The following is a 17772-nucleotide window of genomic DNA, read 5'->3' on the forward strand; positions in this document are numbered from 1 at the left end:
TGTCCCAGCCTGTGCCCATTGCCCCTTGTTCTGTCACTGAGCGCTTCTGACAAGAGCCTGGTCTCATCCACTTGACTCCCACCCAGTGCATAAGCATTGGTAAGATCATAAGCATTGGTAAGATCACAGAATCACAGAAAGGCTTGGGTTGAGAAGGACCTTAATGATCATCTAGTTTCAGCCCCCCTGCCACAGTCAGGATTGCCAACCACCAGACCGGGCTGCCCAGAGCCACATCCAGCTGGACAGCATACCCGCTCAGCCTTCTCTTCCCCAGTCTGAGCAGCCCTAGGGCTCGCAGCCTTTCTCGTACAGGAGGTGCTCCCGGCCGTAGCGGAGGGCAGAGGCGGGCGGCGGAGCGAGGCCGTCGCCATGGCAGCAGTCGGGCCCGGCTCGGCCCGGCCCAGGTGCGGCCCCGCGGCCCTTTTAACCGCGTCCCGGGCTGTGGGCCGCAGCGCTTTCCCGCCTCGCGGTTCCGCTTCGGCTCGGCGGGTGAGCGGGGCTTCGCTCGGGAGGTGGGCAGGCTGTCCTCAGGAAGTTTAACGCAATTTTCCGCTGAGCTCGCGGGGCGGTGGGGGCGGGTGTCCGGGCTCGACTTTGAGCTCGGAGGAGGGTGGCCGTGCCGAGGTGAGGGCGCTCGGGGAAGTTCCCGGGCCGGCACCGCCGGAGGTGGCCGGGGCCGTGACTGGCGACGACCGGGGTTCGGCCCGCGGGGCTCTGCTGGGCGGAGAGTGGCGGGGGCTGAGCGGGGCCGGCCCGCAGCCCGCCTCGGAGCCGCCTCTCTCCTCAGTCCGCCGGGTGAGGCTGTGCCGGGCGGGGCTTCGCAGCCCGGGATCGGACGAGCTGGGTGCAGCAGCCGGGGGTGAGGTGTGGGCGTCACGCTGCGCTGCTACCCGGGTTCCTGGCTTTGCCAGCCGGAGCAGGGGACGGGCTGAAAGCGGGGAAAGGATGGTGCTGAGATAACAAAGCTGTCGTCTCTTGTGCGTGCTGGATGTGCTGGGTTGTGGTGCTGAGCGGTGGCTCCTCTGTCCTCTCCTGTGAGGGAAGGGGCTTGAGAAGGGAGCACAGGCCTGCCCTCTCATAGCGCATAGAGCTACTATAGGCAAAAATGTGAATGCTCCTTGCTGCTTGTACTGCTATCTAACTGCATGTGCTTCTCTTAACGCCAGCAGAGCAAGAAAAACCACAATGACGACTGTGAGGTATGAACAGGGGTCAGAGCTCACTGAAGCTTCGAGGTGAGTGGAATGAACTGCACTGGTGCACGAGTTCAGAGCTGCAGTGTACTGCATGCAGCCTTCTGCCTAGCATTCCTTACTTAGTTGAACATAACAAAGAGGAGATATGTTGTGTAAACTTCAAGGACTTCATACACGGTCTCTCTTTTTTCTTTTTTCTTCCACCCTGAGAACAGTGCTTCTTGAGGAGTGATATCTCTGATAGGAATGTGCTTCTGTGCTGGGCTTCTTACAAGTGGTTGAGAACTGTAATGAGGAGGTACAACCTAACCTGCCCTGGTGTGCTAAGTTGAGGGCAGTAAGTCTGCTTTCTTCTAGCTTTTGGGAGCCACTGTCAAGTTGATCTGTAGTTAGTGCATTGCTCTGCTCTCCTTACAGTCTTCCAGTCTGATGTTCGCTCTAACTGTGAGCAGTTGAAGTTGTCATTCCCCTGTGAAGACAGGCTGAGGGAGCTGGGCTTGTTTAGCCTGGAGAAAAGAAGGCTGCTGGGTGACCTCATTGCAGCATTTCAGTACCTAAAGGGAGCCTATAGAGGGGAGGGGAATCAACTCTTTGAAAGGGTAGATAACTGCAGGATAAGGGGAAATGGTTTTAAGTTGAGAGAGGGAGATTTAGGTTGGATGTCAGGGGGAAATTCTTTACAGAGAGAGGTGAGATGCTGGAATAGGCTGCCCAGAGAGGTTGTTGATGCTGCATCCCTGGAGGTGTTCAAGGCCAGGTTGGATGGAGTCCTGGGCAGCTGAATCTAGCGTTGAATGGGGAGGTTGGTGGCCCTGCATGTGGCAGGAAGGTTGGAGCTTCATGATCCTTGAGGTCCCTTCCAATCCTGGCCATTCTGTGATTCAGTTAGAAAAACTTGTGTACTCTTTAGACAGTACATAGGCAGGAAATAAGTTGTAGTATGCCTTCATTTTCTTGTCTTCTTCCTTGTGTTTGAAGACTAGATGTAGGATCTTGTAGCAGAAAGCTTTTTCTAGTTTGGGCAACAGTTAGATGTAAAGTAAAACTATCTGCTAGGGGAGCATTATTCAGATCTGAATTACAGTGTAAGAGCACAGTGTAAATAGTGTCCTTGGAGTTGGCTTCTATTTTCTTCTTATGTTACCCCAACACACTGTTGTAGCTCGTTCTTATCTTATTTCTCTAAGAGTAGAGGATAAAAAGCTGGCTTTAAGTTCCCTTCACTTGTATACAAGTACAAGCAAGTGATCTGCAGCTGGAGTGCTATAGTAGCAGTAACACATCCTTATAAATGTTTCAGCCCACGCTAAGCAGATAACTCTGAAATGAATGTCCTGTGAGAACAGCTGGGAAACAGAGCTGAATGGTCACATACCTCCAGAGCCTTCAGTTTTGGGAACAGAGCAAGCTTGCCAGTGCCTGGAGATACTGGAGCTGGAAAATAGTGTGCATATAGTTGTTTCTGTGTGAGTAGCAGTGATTCCAGAGACAGAGCCACAGCAAACACTGTGGCTGTGCTCTTATGCAATACACTATTTCTGCACAGTAGGTTAAAAGTGCAAATCGTTGGATTTGACTATTACATTTGACTTTCTATGAAGTCATCTTGTGGTATTCGAAGCCTTTAGGTGGCTAAACAAAATCCTGATGTAAGGAGACTCTTCTGAGGAAGTTCTGGTGAGCAGCAACTGCACAAGTTTTCAGCAGCCGCTGCTGCCCTGGTCTTCCAGTTTCCGGTCTGGTATTCTGCTCAGCACAAAAACATTGCTGTGCTAAGGCTTCTCCTAGCAAGCATTCTATGAACAAGTACTTTACTGTAGTAAGATTGAAGTTTTGGGTTTTTTTTCCCCCACTCTTTTGCATATGCATGTTTCCAGCACTTCCAGAGTCTGGACTTGTCTCAAGTTCTTGACAGACTTTTGGATGCTTTACTTCAAAGTCCTTTGTCTTATTACTTAATAAAATATCTTCCCTTCCTTCCCCAAAAGAGAACTTTGGTAGGTGGATAGTTAAGTGGAACTAGGTCAATATAAACCAAAGGCTTCTGTTGTGCCAACATATGGAAAGTCTTTCTTCCCCTGGTACTACTACTGTGCTCTTGCCCAGGTTGCTCCTTGCTGCTCAGCTGACAGTAGTTAATGCTACTTTATCTGAAATAATGAAGGGTAGCAATATATAAAGTTGACATCTGTACTGGTATGTGACTATTATTTTTTTTGTGTGTGCTGTTCCTTTGCCAGCTCTCCAAAAGCAAATGAGCCCACGATAAAGATTGATGATGGTCGTGATGAGGATAATGAACAGGACAGCTGTTCCAAGTAAGCTAATGAGAGACTAAGTGCCTTTTTTTACCCCCCCCAAAAGTGAGAATGTGTGAGCCAAAATGAGAAGGCAGGTGGTGTGCTGAAGTTAATGATAAGCCTTAATTATTTTGATACCAGTGCACTGATCTTATCTTGATACCTTGAAGCTGTACGTCATTTGACACCAAGATTTGCTCTAATGTATAACTGCATGCAAGTTCACAAAGCTTCTTAATACCTATGGAGATGAAAGCTCAGTTCACCAATTAACAACAAATCTGTCACAGGGTGGAAAATAGGTAGTTCATACTGCACTGCATACATGTTCTCTCAAAAGAATTGGCTTGGGAGAGCACTGAGGAAATGCTGGTGAGAAAATCAGGTGAATGAGTATCTGGAGCAAATGGTAAGCATCATCAAGAATGAACTGTCTGAACCTGCTAGTGATCAGTAAGAACAGTAAGATTAAGCCTGTTATCTCAGTTCCTCTCCCATTGTCCTAAATTGTATGAATTCAGGTCAAGGTGCTTAGAAGTGCGTTTCATTAAACTAAATATGCAAGCAACTCTTGTGCTTTTAACTGATCAAAGATGTTGGCAGGCCAGAGTAGAGTACCTTTATAGTGCATCCAATAAAGGTGCTTGTCCTTGGGCTGTGGAAGCTGAAGTCTTCCTGTACATACTATACTTATATCATAGGGTTAGCTGGACAAAGACAAAGTCACAAAATAATGTAATCATCGCATTGTTTTCCTTGCATCCTGGACATTCCTCAGTGCAAGGAGAATCTTCTGTATGCTACGTTGCCTTGGAAGTAAAGCTTGTTACTGTAGTTACAGTACTCAGTTTTCCCATCCAAGTAAAGGATGCAGCACCTTTCTGTCTCAAAGGTGTAGCTGTTTACTTGTTCATATTTTGAACTTTAAACTTAATAATGAGGAGTATGGACTAACTCAGTGCGCCCATCAAAATGCTTCCTCTTCACTTCAAAGATACTCAGCCTTGTCTTAAACCGGATAATGGAGTTAAGGTCTGTCACCAAGTGAAATGTAGTGCTCAAACTGCCCTAAAGGAAACAAGTAGTTTAGATGAGATTGAGGTGCAATATAAATTACTGAGTTATGAACGTTTTCTCTAACAGGGTGTCTCCAATGGTGTGGGTGGTGATGGGGAAGTACAGTAACCGTACATAACAGGACAAATATGTGAACAATACTGACAGAATAGTACTGTTTTTTTGTTTGTTTTTTTTTTTAAGGATGTAGCTGATAAAATACCTCTTGTTTGAGTGATGAAAGATTTTTTTTTTTTTTTTTTTTTTTCCAAACACTTCTTTAATGTATTTGCTTCAAGAATGCAGCTGAATACTCTTATATCAATGACACAGTTCTGAAAATAAAAAAATGAACTTCAGTAACAGTGGTACTCTGGCTTAATCAGTAGCAAATTGTCATTGTCTTGATGCTGATTCTCTTTTATTGCAGTACCATTAGGAGAAAAATTTCCCCGTTTGTGATGTCATTTGGATTCAGGTAAAGAATTATGCTTGTAATGATGTGGGAAGGATAGAAGTAGTTCTTTTTATTGTAGGAACTCTGAGACTTGAGCCTCTGTCTGGGAAGTACTGAATCTATCCCCTCCAGCAAAGGGGAGGTTTCTTTGAGAAGGATGTCTTACACAGATGTCTGTGTTCTCCAAAGAGAATGGGAAGCTGGAGTTGTAAGTGTTACTGTCATTTGTTGACATAAGGGTTCTTAATGTTGTATGAAAGCCTGTGACATCTGGTCTGCTGTATACAATCTAGGTGCTACAAGAGGGTGAACCATTAAATATGCTTATTTCTGAGGGACTGCTCTTCCTTACAAGTGGGAGGGAAAGTGAGTAAGCTGGAAAGCAGCACTGGTGCTTCTGTGCCTTTAAAGCACTCAGGTTTGCATCATACATGGATAGATATGGGATTATTGATTAATAACTACTGTTTAGTCTAAAAATGTACAGTTCCACGTGGGTGGTATGTTCTGTGCAGATCACTTAAAAAATGCAATTTGAATCTTTCAGCTGTAACACAAGCAGGACTCAATCTCTGCATAAGCTTAAAATAAAAACCTAGATTTGTAATCTCCAGTTTGTGTATTCCACTAATTATTTGCTGTTTCTAAAATTAACTTATATATATTTTTTTTCCCTCACAGAATATTTGGGGTTCTGCTTATCATTGTGGACATCGTAGTTGTGATTGTGGATCTGGCCATCAGTGAGAAGAAAAGAGGCATTAGAGAGATTCTTGAAGGTGTTTCCCTGGCTATAGCACTCTTCTTCCTTGTTGATGTTCTCATGAGAGTGTTTGTTGAAGGGTAAGACACAAGCAAATTGTGTGGCAAGACCTCAAGCAGTAAGAGCAATGCTTCAAGCTTGGAACGATAGGCAGGTTGACTTCTTATGGAGAAGAGCCTCATCTTCTCTTGGCTGTGCTCACTGGCTGTTATTATTTCATAGGCTGATCTGTAGAATGCTTTGAAGTGCTTGGAAATGGCATTGGTTTTGCTGTGACTGCTCTCATAGTGGGTCTTTTGTGCTTAGCTTTCTAAGAAGAAAAGCTTTTCTTTTTTTTTCAGCTTCAAGAACTATTTCCGCTCCAAACTGAATACTTTAGATGCACTCATAGTAGTGGGCACTCTGCTAATTAATATGACCTACTCCTTCTCTGACCTTGCTGCCACAGATCAGATGCCAAGGTAAGAATGGTATGACAGCTGTTAAGTGTGAGCTTTCCATGATGGGCAATAAAGAATGTTCTTGGCGTATCTAGGCTAGGTGAGTGTCTGCTAGATGACAGATATAGCTGTGATAGTATTTCACAGTACAGAATTCAAAGGAAAGTCATCTTATTCTTCAGGCTTACAGTTGTGTTGTAGCTTGACCCTGTCTCAAAGGCAGATATGATCTAAACACCTACTGTTGTAACTAAAAGCGAATGGTGGGGGGCAGAGGGGTGTTTCTGTGCTGTTGTGGGTTGGTGTGCAAGTACCTTGCATTCTGACTTGATGGAGCTTGTAGGACAAGCTCAGTTTTTGCACTGCCTAGTGCAACACAAAAAAATCATGCTGGGATATTCAGCTGGGACCTACTATCTCACCCATGCAACTCCTGAGGCCCTCCGTTAGACTTCTTCTGTTAAAAGCTGTGTCCTTGTCTGGCTTCTAGTTCAAGGGAATTCCTCTGAAACAATAGCAGAGTTATCTTGGAGTAGGAAGGAGCTGGGGAGAAATTGAAACTTGCCAAGCTTCTGGGACAACTCTGTGTGTGGTTGACTTCCACAAGCTCTATGTTGGTGGAGAACTGTGGGTATCTACTGAAGTTCTTACCTTAGGTATAACAGGACCTGAAACATGTATGTACTTCTTAAAAATGTATGCTAGTGTACCTCCTTAAGAAATGAGTGCTTGTTTGCCCCTGTCCCTAAGGGTATGCTGAAGCAACTCCCCCTGTTTCTGTAGTTACTCGCATAAGCATCTTGCCTGATCCAAAGTTCAGTGGGAGTTCAAAGTTTCTCAAATAAATTTGTCAAATTGTTGACTGATTAAAGAAAATGTTTCTTGTTGAAGCATGTCTAGCTTATTTAACTTCTTTTCAGCTTGTTTGTCAGGTGGCTGGTTCCACTTCAAGTGTACACATCAGTATCAAGGGATAATTGGCAGTGTTAAGGGAATTTGTTGCTTGCTGGGTGGAGATAGCTGAGAAAGTTCCTAGAATAGACTCTGGGACTTTCTAGTTCTGTTACTACTTCAGAATATGCATCACTAGCACCATCAACAATAAAACTGTGGTACTCCAGGCATTGGGTTTTTTACATGAAACAAAGCTTTTTTTTTTTTTTTTTTTAATATTCTCTGAAACAGCTTTTAAATAATTTTGAGCTTTACAGTTAGGCTCAACACTTCTTTTTACAATTCATCTCTTTCATCTAGAATGGTCACTCTCCTTCGAGTTCTGAGAATTGTCATCTTAATAAGAATATTTCGCCTGGCTTCACAGAAGAAACAACTTGAAGTGGTAACCAGAAGAATGGTAAGCTGGCCTACTAGTATATCTAGGCAGCTGTTACTATTCCTTTCTCTAGGCAACTGTCAAAAAAACAGCAAGCAACGAATCTGTCTGCAGCATATTGATCTGAAACTGATAATACAGCAGAAGCAACTGCCTGTTCTGTATCCTTGGTGGGGTATTGCAGTTCTGCCTTTGACTGCAGTAGAACTAGCAATTCTTGCCTCTAGTTGAGCAAGAAGCTCCTTGACCTACAGAGCCAGAATATCAGTGATTGTGACACTGTGGTGTGTCTTGGTAATTGCTGGCTTGTGTGGTGCATGGACTGCAGGTTCCTCCTTGGCTGAGGAGAGGTTGGTGGAAAACAAAGCAGCTCATCTGTTAGCTGCATTAAAGCCCTGTCTGTTTTAGATGCCTCTTACTTTCATCAGGGTACTAAAGTGAAATCCGAAGCTTTGAGTTCAACCCTTTACACAGCAGTAAATACCTAAATATTCTGCCCTAATCATTCTCCTCCTTTCATTCAGTTCCCAAACACTGAAGTAGCAAAGACCCATTCATGTGCAGCTTGTGGAGAATCTGCAGTGTTTTTCACTTCTGTACATCAAGGCAAAAATTATTTTAGGTAATAGGAGATCATTCAAATAACACAATCAAACTCGTTCTCAGATAATGCTGTGAACTCTGCAAAAATAAAATGAGGTTCTGAAACATGACTTGGTCAGGGTTTATTTTTTTTTCCTAGTAATAGACAACACTTGTTGATCTGTGTCATTCTCTTGAGAGACTGCTCCATTTTCACAGGTCTCTGAAAACAAAAGGCGTTACATGAAAGATGGCTTTGATCTGGATCTCACTTATGTTACTGGTTGGTAGAAATCCTGTAACAGATAAAACTTCACAGCATGAAATTGGCTACTAACACTGAAGTAACTACTGCTTTCAAGGGTTAGCCTTCGGGGAGAGAGCTTGTATGTGCTATAGGTAGTGATAGCAGTTCTGAGGCCTAGGGAAGCTGTGTAACTACTGACTAACTCACTGGAGGGGTTTTGTCCATGGTGGCTGGCATTTACTGGTAACTAATTCTTCAGAAAGGTCTACTAGCCTGCTCTAGCTGTGCTAACTGGGAGTGGGGGGAAAAAACTCTAGGAAATGATTAGGTGCTTTTCCTAAATAGTGTGCTCATAGGGTAGGAATCAATTATTTCGTAATGATCTCAGTCAAATTGTTCTTGGACTTGGGGAGGGAGGGGGGCTGCCTCCATGTTGTTACTTCTGATTGCTGTTTTCTCCACAGATCGTGTTATTGCAATGTCTTTTCCATCTTCTGGGAAGCAGTCTTTCTATAGGAATCCTATAGAGGTAAGAATCTCTCATTACCAGGTTTAGTATTTCTAAATGCTGTTTCACTTCTAGGTGATCTAGAACTTGCATGTGAACTAACTTGTGTGTGGATTACACTATCGAATCCTAGTCCTGAGCTTGGCTGGTCAGAATGATTTAATAGTGATCTCCCCTGTGCTGCATTGCTGTGTTTTAGTCTCAGCCTAAGAAGATGCATCTTGTAATGTGGACAGACTGATGTTCTGATGTCTCACCTCTTGAGGAATCTTTCAGTGAACCAAATCAATTCTCTCACAGGCTAGTGGTAGTGTGAATAATATGAGCTATGTAATCATTACAATGTTTAAAAGCTTATTGTTCATGCAGAGCTGTGCTGTCTGATACCTTTACGTAAATATGTAGAGTAAGGAATTGAATCACAGTCATGCTGTCTCAGAATTGAGACAGGAATTTGAACTCCTGGGTTGATGAAAAGGCTTCTTGGTCAAGGACAAGAGCACTAATTATTTTGAACGTGTTTCTTGTTACTTCAGGAAGTTGCAAGGTTTTTGGACACCAAGCATGCAGACCACTATAAAGTCTACAATCTCTGCAGTAAGTATGTTTTGTTGCTGATGATTGAAAGACTGCTAAAAAGAAAAGTATCACTTCAAAGTGTGGTGTTGATGCTATCAGATCTTCAGGAACTTAAAATGCATCAAGAGGACTTAAACACTATTTTATGCTCAGACCAGCAGTCTTTATCACAAGCTACTTTCATTGTTGCAAGCTTTTGTTGCTCTTCCTGGTGTAACACCAGCTCTTACTTTGTAGGTGAAAAAGGCTATGACCCTAAGTACTTCCACTACAGGGTAGAAAGGATCTTTATTGATGACCACAATGTTCCAGCATTACAGTGAGTCTTGTTAATGAGTACTTGCACCAGTATAACTTTTCATGCTTTTGCTTTGTCTGCACTAATTTTCTTCTCATCTAGGGACATGCTGAAATTCACTGCCAGTGTCAGTGAATGGATGAGTCAAGATGAGAAGAATATCATAGCAATTCACTGTAAAGGAGGCAAGGGTAAGGCTTCTTGTATACAGCCTGTGTATGCCCCAAATTGCACATTCTTTGTTAAAACATGACTTAAGGATAGTCTGGTACTCGGTACCCATCTATTCTATGGTTTAATTTGTCAGATTCTACAGGCACTGTGACTGGCAACAGTGTAATGCTGTTCAGCGTTGCACACGTGTTCTAAAGTAGTCTTAAGAAATCAGCTGCTATTTTATGGAAAGAGCTAACCTGAATTCCTCTGTAAGTTCCTGCTGTCCTGACCCTACTGGTAGGAGGGACTGAGGACAGGGAGCTATTAATGTTGCTGCTACAACTGTGAAGCTGCTGCTTTAGCTTTGTGCCAGCCAGTGATCCATACTGAGTATTTTGCACTGCAACATACTTTGAGCTGCTGAATTTCTGTGGGGGGTTGTCCAAAGTCTTGCTGGATCCTTAAGGCACACAAGGCATTGAGAAAGAGTATGTGGTAGATCTGTGGGGACAAGTTTTTGTGTGAGCTCCTGCATAAGGTGACCTGTGGGTGCTTTGTGTAATCTGAAGTAGTGCAGGAGCTGTTGAAGTGCATTAGTGGCTGTGTGAACAAGCCCTGAAAACTTCTGTCACATTTTTTAGATGTAGCATCAGGTGACTACAAATTCTGGTTCAGTTGAGCCAGATGTCTACAAAAGCTTTTTCTCCATAGCTGAAAACTTAGCTTAGAAGGCTTAATGAAACTGAAAGCTGAACCTACCTGCAGGCCAAAACCAGCTTGAAGAACAAGGGTAGGGAGGGATGATGTGGCTTCAGGCATGAATTTGAGACCGAGATTGTACTGGAGACTGTGTGCTAGTAGTCCTGGTGCTGCTTTAGTAGGGCTGAGGGGGGAAAGGTGGAGTGGAGAAGTTACCTTGTGAGACTTCAGCTGGCACTGGCTGGTGCTGTAGTGTGTAAGGACTTGGTAAGATGTGCTTGACTCTCTCCACTGCTAAATAGAGGATGCAGTTACTGACCAATTAAATATCTTAAGTAATACCAAAAAGAATTACAGGGACTGCTTTCAGTAAGCAAGGTAACAAACCACAGTGTTTTATTCTTCTCAGAAATACAGATTCTTGATTACTTGTGTGCCACTTATTTCCTGTTACCCCTATTTTAAGTTAGGAATTAATTTCCACAAAACTAATTCTCAAATCTTTGAGCTCATATAACTCAGTTTCTCTTACTTCTAATACAGGTAGAACTGGAACAATGGTCTGTACCTGGCTTATACACAGTGACCAATTTGAGAGTGCAAAGGTAAAAACTAGCTTTTATTTCTGCTTCTTTCAGTAGTCAGAATACCCTTGTTAGAATCTGCTTTCTTAGTGAAATGCACTGATATTATAAACTAAGAATATTGTGAGTCTGTATTTAAAAAAAAAGAAAGTCTTACAGCTGTGTGAACTTTTTGTTTGAGATTATTCCTGATCAGGGAGAGTGGCCTCTAAAGCATTTCTTTAGAAACTAGGATCTTAAGCAACTTCTTCAAAACTGTAGGTGGCTTCCTTGCATCCACTACTAAAGCCAGTCTCTGTTTAAGTAGTGTTGTGTAGTTGTCTTCCCTGCCCTCCTTCCAAGGTGTGCAAGGCATCAAGAACTGCTTGTGGTTTTATTTTGATTGCCAGTGTTACAGCAAGAAGCCTTCCTGAACATCCTGGGGAAAAGGAGATCAGCAAGTCTGCAGTCAGAGCAGCCATGTTCTTCTGCTTTGCTGTACCAAATCTTTGCTGCAGGCTCAGAAACCTGGGTTGCAGAAGGCTCAGGTCTGCTGTAGGTGATCGGTGTGGAGCATGTATCAGCTTGGCCTCTTGCTTTTCTGAATTTAGTGTAGATCTCCACAAACCAGTGTTCAGCTTTTGTCTGCCACGGGTAACTTGAGAAATGTGTATGGTTCTACAACAACTGCTTAAGCATGTTGCTTTCCTCTTTCAAAGAGTTTTACCAGCTTGCTTTCTGAATGGTGGACTTAAAGCTACTCGTTAGGAAGTCAGCTACAATACCTTCTAGCTAGAAGGTAACAGAGAAACTTGTGTAGCTTCTTCTGTATTCCTTTGGAATTGATTAGTTTAACTCTGCTTTGTGTTAGCCTCAGGGAGGGGAATGGTGGTGAGGTATTTTTCACTCTTGAAATCTTCCTATATAGGAGAGTTTGGACTACTTTGGGGAGAGAAGAACTGACAGAACTACAAGTACCAAATTTCAAGGAGTTGAAACTCCATCCCAGGTAAGTTTGAGCAGGTTTTGTAATGAGCCAAGTTAACCCTAGCCTTATGAGCACTTAAACAAGGTGGCAGAGATGGAGCAGCTTCAGAGATGTAGGTTCCTACTACTGTACTCCTTTCTTTAGGGATTGGACTATCAACTAGTAGGGTTGCATTGCATCTTTCTTATATGCCCTTATTACAGCCCATTTCTTATGCTGCTTCTGAGTGCAGTATTAAATGTGATTATGGTATCTGGGCTCCCAGCCTTCTAAGATGAGGAGACCATCTAATCCAGCCCCACTGTTTAAGTAAGGTGAGCCAGAGCAGGCTGCCCAGGACGGTTCCTGATTAGATTTAGAACATCTCCACAGATCCTGATTCACTGTGTACTGTGAGATGAAGCTGTTGGCAGAGGTACTCTAGTTGCTGGTATAAAATAGAATGGAAGGGTAACTACTCCTCCAGTTGGTGCTTTTTCAAAGTAAAAGCTTTCTAGAGCTTTTTAAGGGGTAAAATGTCTAAGCACAAAGTTCCATGCTTTTTGCTGATCTCTAGAGATTTCTTCTTAAAACACTAAGTATAAATACTGTTTAGAGATAGCTCTAAACAAGCTTTATATCTTTAATAAAAACATGCTTCAATTGTGGAAGGAAAAAGCAAATGGCTTAGTTTCTTTTAAGTCTTGGACTTGAGAGAAGAACTCAGTGCAGACCAACTTAATCCTTCTACCTGGAATTAGTCTGTGTGGGATACAGAAACTGCATAATGTGTCTGGGTTTTTTGCATTACAGAGTAGGTATGTTGGGTATTATGAGATCCTGAAAAACAAGTATAACTTCAAACTCCCACCAGAGAGACAACTCAAAATAAAAAACCTCAAAATCCACTCTATACATGGTAAGAACTTTTGAATTTGGGCCTTTCTATCTGGTGATGGTTTCTTAGCACAGGCAGCTGATCTCTGTTCTGACTCTTATTAAGCCTGTGGTAGGAATGCAGACATACTGTGACTTGAGAATTTCAGTGGCACAGGTTTGAAAACAAAGTCTGAAGTGCAGTTACCTTGTTTTGTCACTTCCTGGGTATGTGGTCAAACGGTGCTTTACGTGCAAGCTGCTGTTTTGGATAAGTAATCAATTATCAAGTAGGATTAGTGGATCCAACTCAACATCTGGAGCTGCAGTTTCTCAGCTTGATATACAGAAGTTTCTGTATGAACTGGTAACTAGTACTAGAAGTTTGGTGTTATTTTTTTTCTAGGGGGCCTGAACTGCTGTTCTTGTTCAGTGATAGAACTGCACGTTCCTGCTCCACTAGTAGGATTCACTGGTGCTTCAAAATCAAGCTCAGACTCTGCAGCTCAAGCTACTTTCAGGGTTTGAGTTCTCTGAAGTCTGTAGCAAGGCAGTTTTGAATAAGATTGATGTACTTGGTTTTGATTTCTGCGTAGTTTTCAGCAGATGTTTTGCTCCAGTGTAATGCAACTTCTTTCTTCCTAGGAGTTGGGAAAGGCAATGGAACTGATATGAAGGTGCAGATAATAATGAAAAAGCAAGTTGTGTTGGAATGTGTGTGTGCCACTCAAGGAAACTGCAAGGTGAGAGTATGAAACTGTCAGCTGAGTCACAGAAGCTGGATACTGGACACAAAACTATCTAAATAAATAGACAGTGTGAACTTCAAAAAGATGCAACTTTGCTAAGCCTTAGGAAAAATAGTGTAAGGTACAAAAAGCTTTCCTAGAAGACACTTGAATGCACGTAATGGCTCGCTCTGACCTGGGAAGCTTAAATGGTTGGCTAATATTCTAGCACTGCTATTGTATTTATACGTGATGATTTGTAGCTTTTGTTGTCATCAGTTGACCTTCTGTCTGTGTGGTAGGTTTTCATAAACATCATATTTTGCTCTGTTACCTAGCTCTTCTTTGATTCTGAAACTGACTCTGTAGTCATTGGCTTGGAAGACAGCCCTGTCATAAGTGGAGATGTGAAAGTCAGATTTGAATCTAACTCTGTAAGTACAGCAGCACTAAGATCCTCATTTCAATTTGAGGCAGGACAGCAATGCAAATGCCAGCTGGGTCTTGGCTGGCTTAGCTCTGTGGGGCAAAGCCTGATTTTGTTTTGTTTTTATTTTTCTCCCCCCCTGCTTACTTTTGTGTAGGAATGGACCCTAATGAGCCAAACAAGAGCTGCTACAGTGCAGTGACAACATAGCAAGTGTTACTGCAGTAGCTTGTACAGATGGGGTGGCTGTTCATACAGAGCAACTGAAGCATCTTAGTTGAGCACCTGCTGCTTCTGATATGGATCTTATGTTAAGCTTGGGTGGCTGGGAACAAATTGAATGAAAAATGTGATCTGGGTGTGATATGTCTTGTTAAATGTACTGATTCTAGCACTCCAGTTTTGTAAGTCAAACTGAGGACAAATGGGTACTTGTGTCTGCAAAAACTGTTCCTTAAATGAAGCATTTACTTTCAGGATCTTCCAAAAGGCTATGATAACTGCCCATTTTTCTTCTGGTTCAACACTTCCTTTATTGAAAATAACAGGTAAGCGATCACAGTGGCTGCCTTCAGAATCTGACTTCTGGTGTATGAACAGAGCTGGCAGTTACTGAACACAGTGCTGAGAGCTGAAATAGAGCGCTAACCAGGCCAGTCTTTAGCTTCTGTATGGCTTTCTGATTTCCAGTTCTAACTTGTGAGCAGGTACTTGGCACACACTTGTACTGTGCTAAGTGGATTAAACATAGAATCATAGAACTAGATGGGCTTTAAGGTCCCTTCCAAGCCATTCTAACCTCCTGCTGTGGACAGGGTTGCCACCCAGCAGCTCAGGCTGCCCAGAACCCCATCAAACCCAGTCTTGAGACCCTCCAGGGATGGGGCACTCTCAGCTTCTCTGGGTAGCCTGTGCTAGTGCTTTACCACCCTCTGAGTAAAGAATTTCTTCGTAATATCTAATCTGAATCTCTCCTCTCTTTAGTTTAAAACCATTCCCCTTGTCCTGTCAATTATCTTAATCCATTGGTTTGTTTCCCAGCATTCTATTGTTAATAATACCTTTTTGTTCAAGGTGGTTAACTATTCAAATGTCAATAGCACAACTGACTGAGGCTGGAACTTGAATTTAGCAGCTAAGCGAGGCAAATGTTAAAAGTTAGATATCAATGTTTTGGATCCTAAAAAAGCTCTTAACTTGTTAGTTCTCATGCTTTTGTTAAAAGTTTAAAAACTCTTGTCGGCTTGTTGTTGAGACCAGAATTCCTGGGGGAGCTCCTGCCAGCAAAGGCTGGGCTTGTCTGTCTTGCTAGGGGAGTGATAGAGAAGTAAAGAGACTTCAGCTCCTTCTGGCCTGTCTACTAAAATAGGTAGGTTTAGATAGCAGAACAATGAACTTAAAAGTGTCAGGTATAATTCTTTCCACAACTGTGAAAGAACAAACCTTACTGAATTTATCCTGTCAGTCTGAGGAGCCATGAGTTATAACTCTAATCCTAATTTGCTAGGCAGCAATGCACCTTGCACCTGAACTGAATCGCAGAATCACAGAATTGTAGGGGTTGGAAGGGACCTCCAGAGATCATCGAGTCCAACCCCCTGCCAAAGCAGGTTCCCTACAGCAGGTCGCACAGGTCGGCATCCAGGCAGGTCTTGAACATCTCCAGAGAAGGAGACTCCACAATCCCCCTGGGCAGCCTGTTCCAGTGCTCCGTCACCTCACTGTAAAGAAGTTCTTGTGCACATTTGTGTGGAACTTCCTATGCTGCAGTTTCTGGCTGTTCCCCCTCGTCCTGTCTCCACACACTGCTGAAAAGAGTCCAGCCTCGCCATTCTGCCCCCCACACCTCAGATATTTATAGACCTGGATCAGGTCCCCTCTCAGTCTTCTTTTCTCAAGGCTGAACAGACCCAGTTCACTCAGCCTTTCTTCATAGGAGAGATGCTCCAGGCCCTTCACCATCTCTGTGGCCCTCTGCTGGACTCTTTCCAAGAGATCCCTGTCTGTTTTGTACTGGGGAGCCCAGAACTGGACACAGTACTCCAGATGAGGCCTTACCAGGGCAGAGTAGAGGGGGAGGATCACCTCCCTCGACCTGCTGGCCACGCTCTTTTTAATGCACCCCAGGATGCCATTGGCCCTCTTGGCCACAAGGGCACACTGCTGGAACTGAGATAGTCATTTACACGAATCTAGCAGCAGGAGGAATGTGTGCCTGTGGTCATGTAGCTCTGCAGCAGTGTTATAACGAAAGGTTAAGTGCAGGTGCTATCTGGTGATTGCTAGAAATGAATTTGGTAAGCATTAAAGGAGAAGGGGTGGGGAGAACAAGGTGGCTGAGCTTGACTGAATACTGAATCAAGTGCGTGCCATGAGGTCAGTCATTAAACAGGTGTCTATTCCCTTGAAAGGCCTTGAGCTGGACATAACACTAATTTTACTGTAACGGTTGTGTCCTGGGTGGAATAGACCACAAATCATCAGGTTGGCTGTGTATTTGTGAGCTATTTCATGTCCAAATCCCCATGCCTATTTCATCCCCATTACCTAATGTCTGTCTGAATTTAAGATCTAGGCCTGTAGTTAATACTCTTGAGCCAAGCTTCAAGCCTTCTCCACAATCTTAATGGAAAAGCATTCCTCAGGCCCTAAGAAATACTATTGGGTTTTATCTTTCAGACTGTACCTTCCCAGGAATGAGCTGGATAACCCTCACAAGTCAAAAACATGGAAAGTCTACAGTGAGACGTTTGCTGTAGAGATGAACTTTACTGAGCTATAAGGGAAAGCTGAAAGAAGGAAAATACTTTAACTCATCTCCTGTCCTGATGATGCCTTGCTGCTTCAGTGTAGTGAAGCGGTCTCACTTTGATGTACTTAATGTATTTCTATGTAGATACAGCTTCTCAAATAAACTGACCTGACGTTCTGTTGTGCAGAGCAATACATCTCTGAAGTATTTAATGTCAGGTACCTGTGATTTATGTGAATGTGCTGATAGATCTGCTGGAGCCTAGATATGTTTACATGCAGGTAATCCCTACTCTAAGCTGAGAGCACTAACCAACAGCGTTCACTTGTTGCTGGGTGGAGAACAGCAGTCTGCAGGGCACTGTTGGAGTAGACTGAGACACTTCCCCCACCACCAGGTCACCAGAACTAAGGTAATATTGAGGGGAGGGGGAATAATAACCTGCCACTGGCAGGTGGGTGCTTACCTTAGCTAATACCCATAATGAAGTAAGCAGAGATCCCAGACCTTCCAAATGCTCAGCTGAGGGTTGTGGCATGCTCTGAGGTACGTATACAGACCTGAGTCTGGCTGTTGCTGAATGATAGCCTGGTATTTAGTAAGTGTGGTGTTGAAGCTCCCATCTGGTTGGCAGCAGCAGCTTCTCTGAGCACTGTGGTTCAAGTACAGAGGTCTGAACTTATTTTGAAGGTGCATTCTACAAATGCTTAGCACTTCCATAAACAGGATGCTGTGGGCCTGGGTCTCTTAGTTACTACACGTGGAAGTGTGTAGTGAGATGTTATTGGAGCCTGTGAAGGGATGACGGTGGAGTTAATGCTCTGCTACTGGTCTGATGGCAA

The 17772-nt window shown here is 43.5% G+C and overlaps 1 protein-coding gene across 7 annotated transcripts; it reads left to right on the plus strand.

The window, feature by feature from the left end:
* Nucleotides 1-445: 445 nt before the first annotated feature.
* On the plus strand, nucleotides 446-17118 carry LOC122171489 (phosphatidylinositol 3,4,5-trisphosphate 3-phosphatase TPTE2-like). 7 transcript variants are annotated; one of them, XM_042839117.1, is made up of 19 exons: nucleotides 446-492; nucleotides 1170-1238; nucleotides 3440-3517; nucleotides 4986-5033; nucleotides 5694-5855; nucleotides 6117-6236; nucleotides 7470-7569; nucleotides 8350-8413; nucleotides 8842-8906; nucleotides 9422-9482; nucleotides 9702-9783; nucleotides 9865-9953; nucleotides 11161-11222; nucleotides 12109-12189; nucleotides 12961-13066; nucleotides 13669-13766; nucleotides 14090-14185; nucleotides 14656-14726; nucleotides 16858-17118. In XM_042839117.1, exons 2-19 carry the CDS (start codon nucleotides 1189-1191, stop codon nucleotides 16958-16960), a joined length of 1536 nt encoding a protein of 511 aa, XP_042695051.1. In that variant the 5' UTR covers nucleotides 446-492; nucleotides 1170-1188; the 3' UTR covers nucleotides 16961-17118. The 7 variants fall into 7 exon arrangements, with proteins under 7 accessions (XP_042695051.1, XP_042695050.1, XP_042695047.1 ...); XM_042839116.1 differs by having other exon boundaries at nucleotides 473-492; nucleotides 1173-1238; XM_042839113.1 differs by lacking the exon at nucleotides 446-492 and adding an exon at nucleotides 565-627 and having other exon boundaries at nucleotides 1173-1238.
* The last annotated feature ends 654 nt before the right edge of the window (nucleotides 17119-17772 follow it).

Source organism: Centrocercus urophasianus, unplaced genomic scaffold (assembly GCF_019232065.1).
Source record: "Centrocercus urophasianus isolate 14NV4802_14NV808 unplaced genomic scaffold, USGS_Curo_1.0 seq_9, whole genome shotgun sequence".
In the NCBI taxonomy this organism is placed as follows: domain Eukaryota; kingdom Metazoa; phylum Chordata; class Aves; order Galliformes; family Phasianidae; genus Centrocercus; species Centrocercus urophasianus.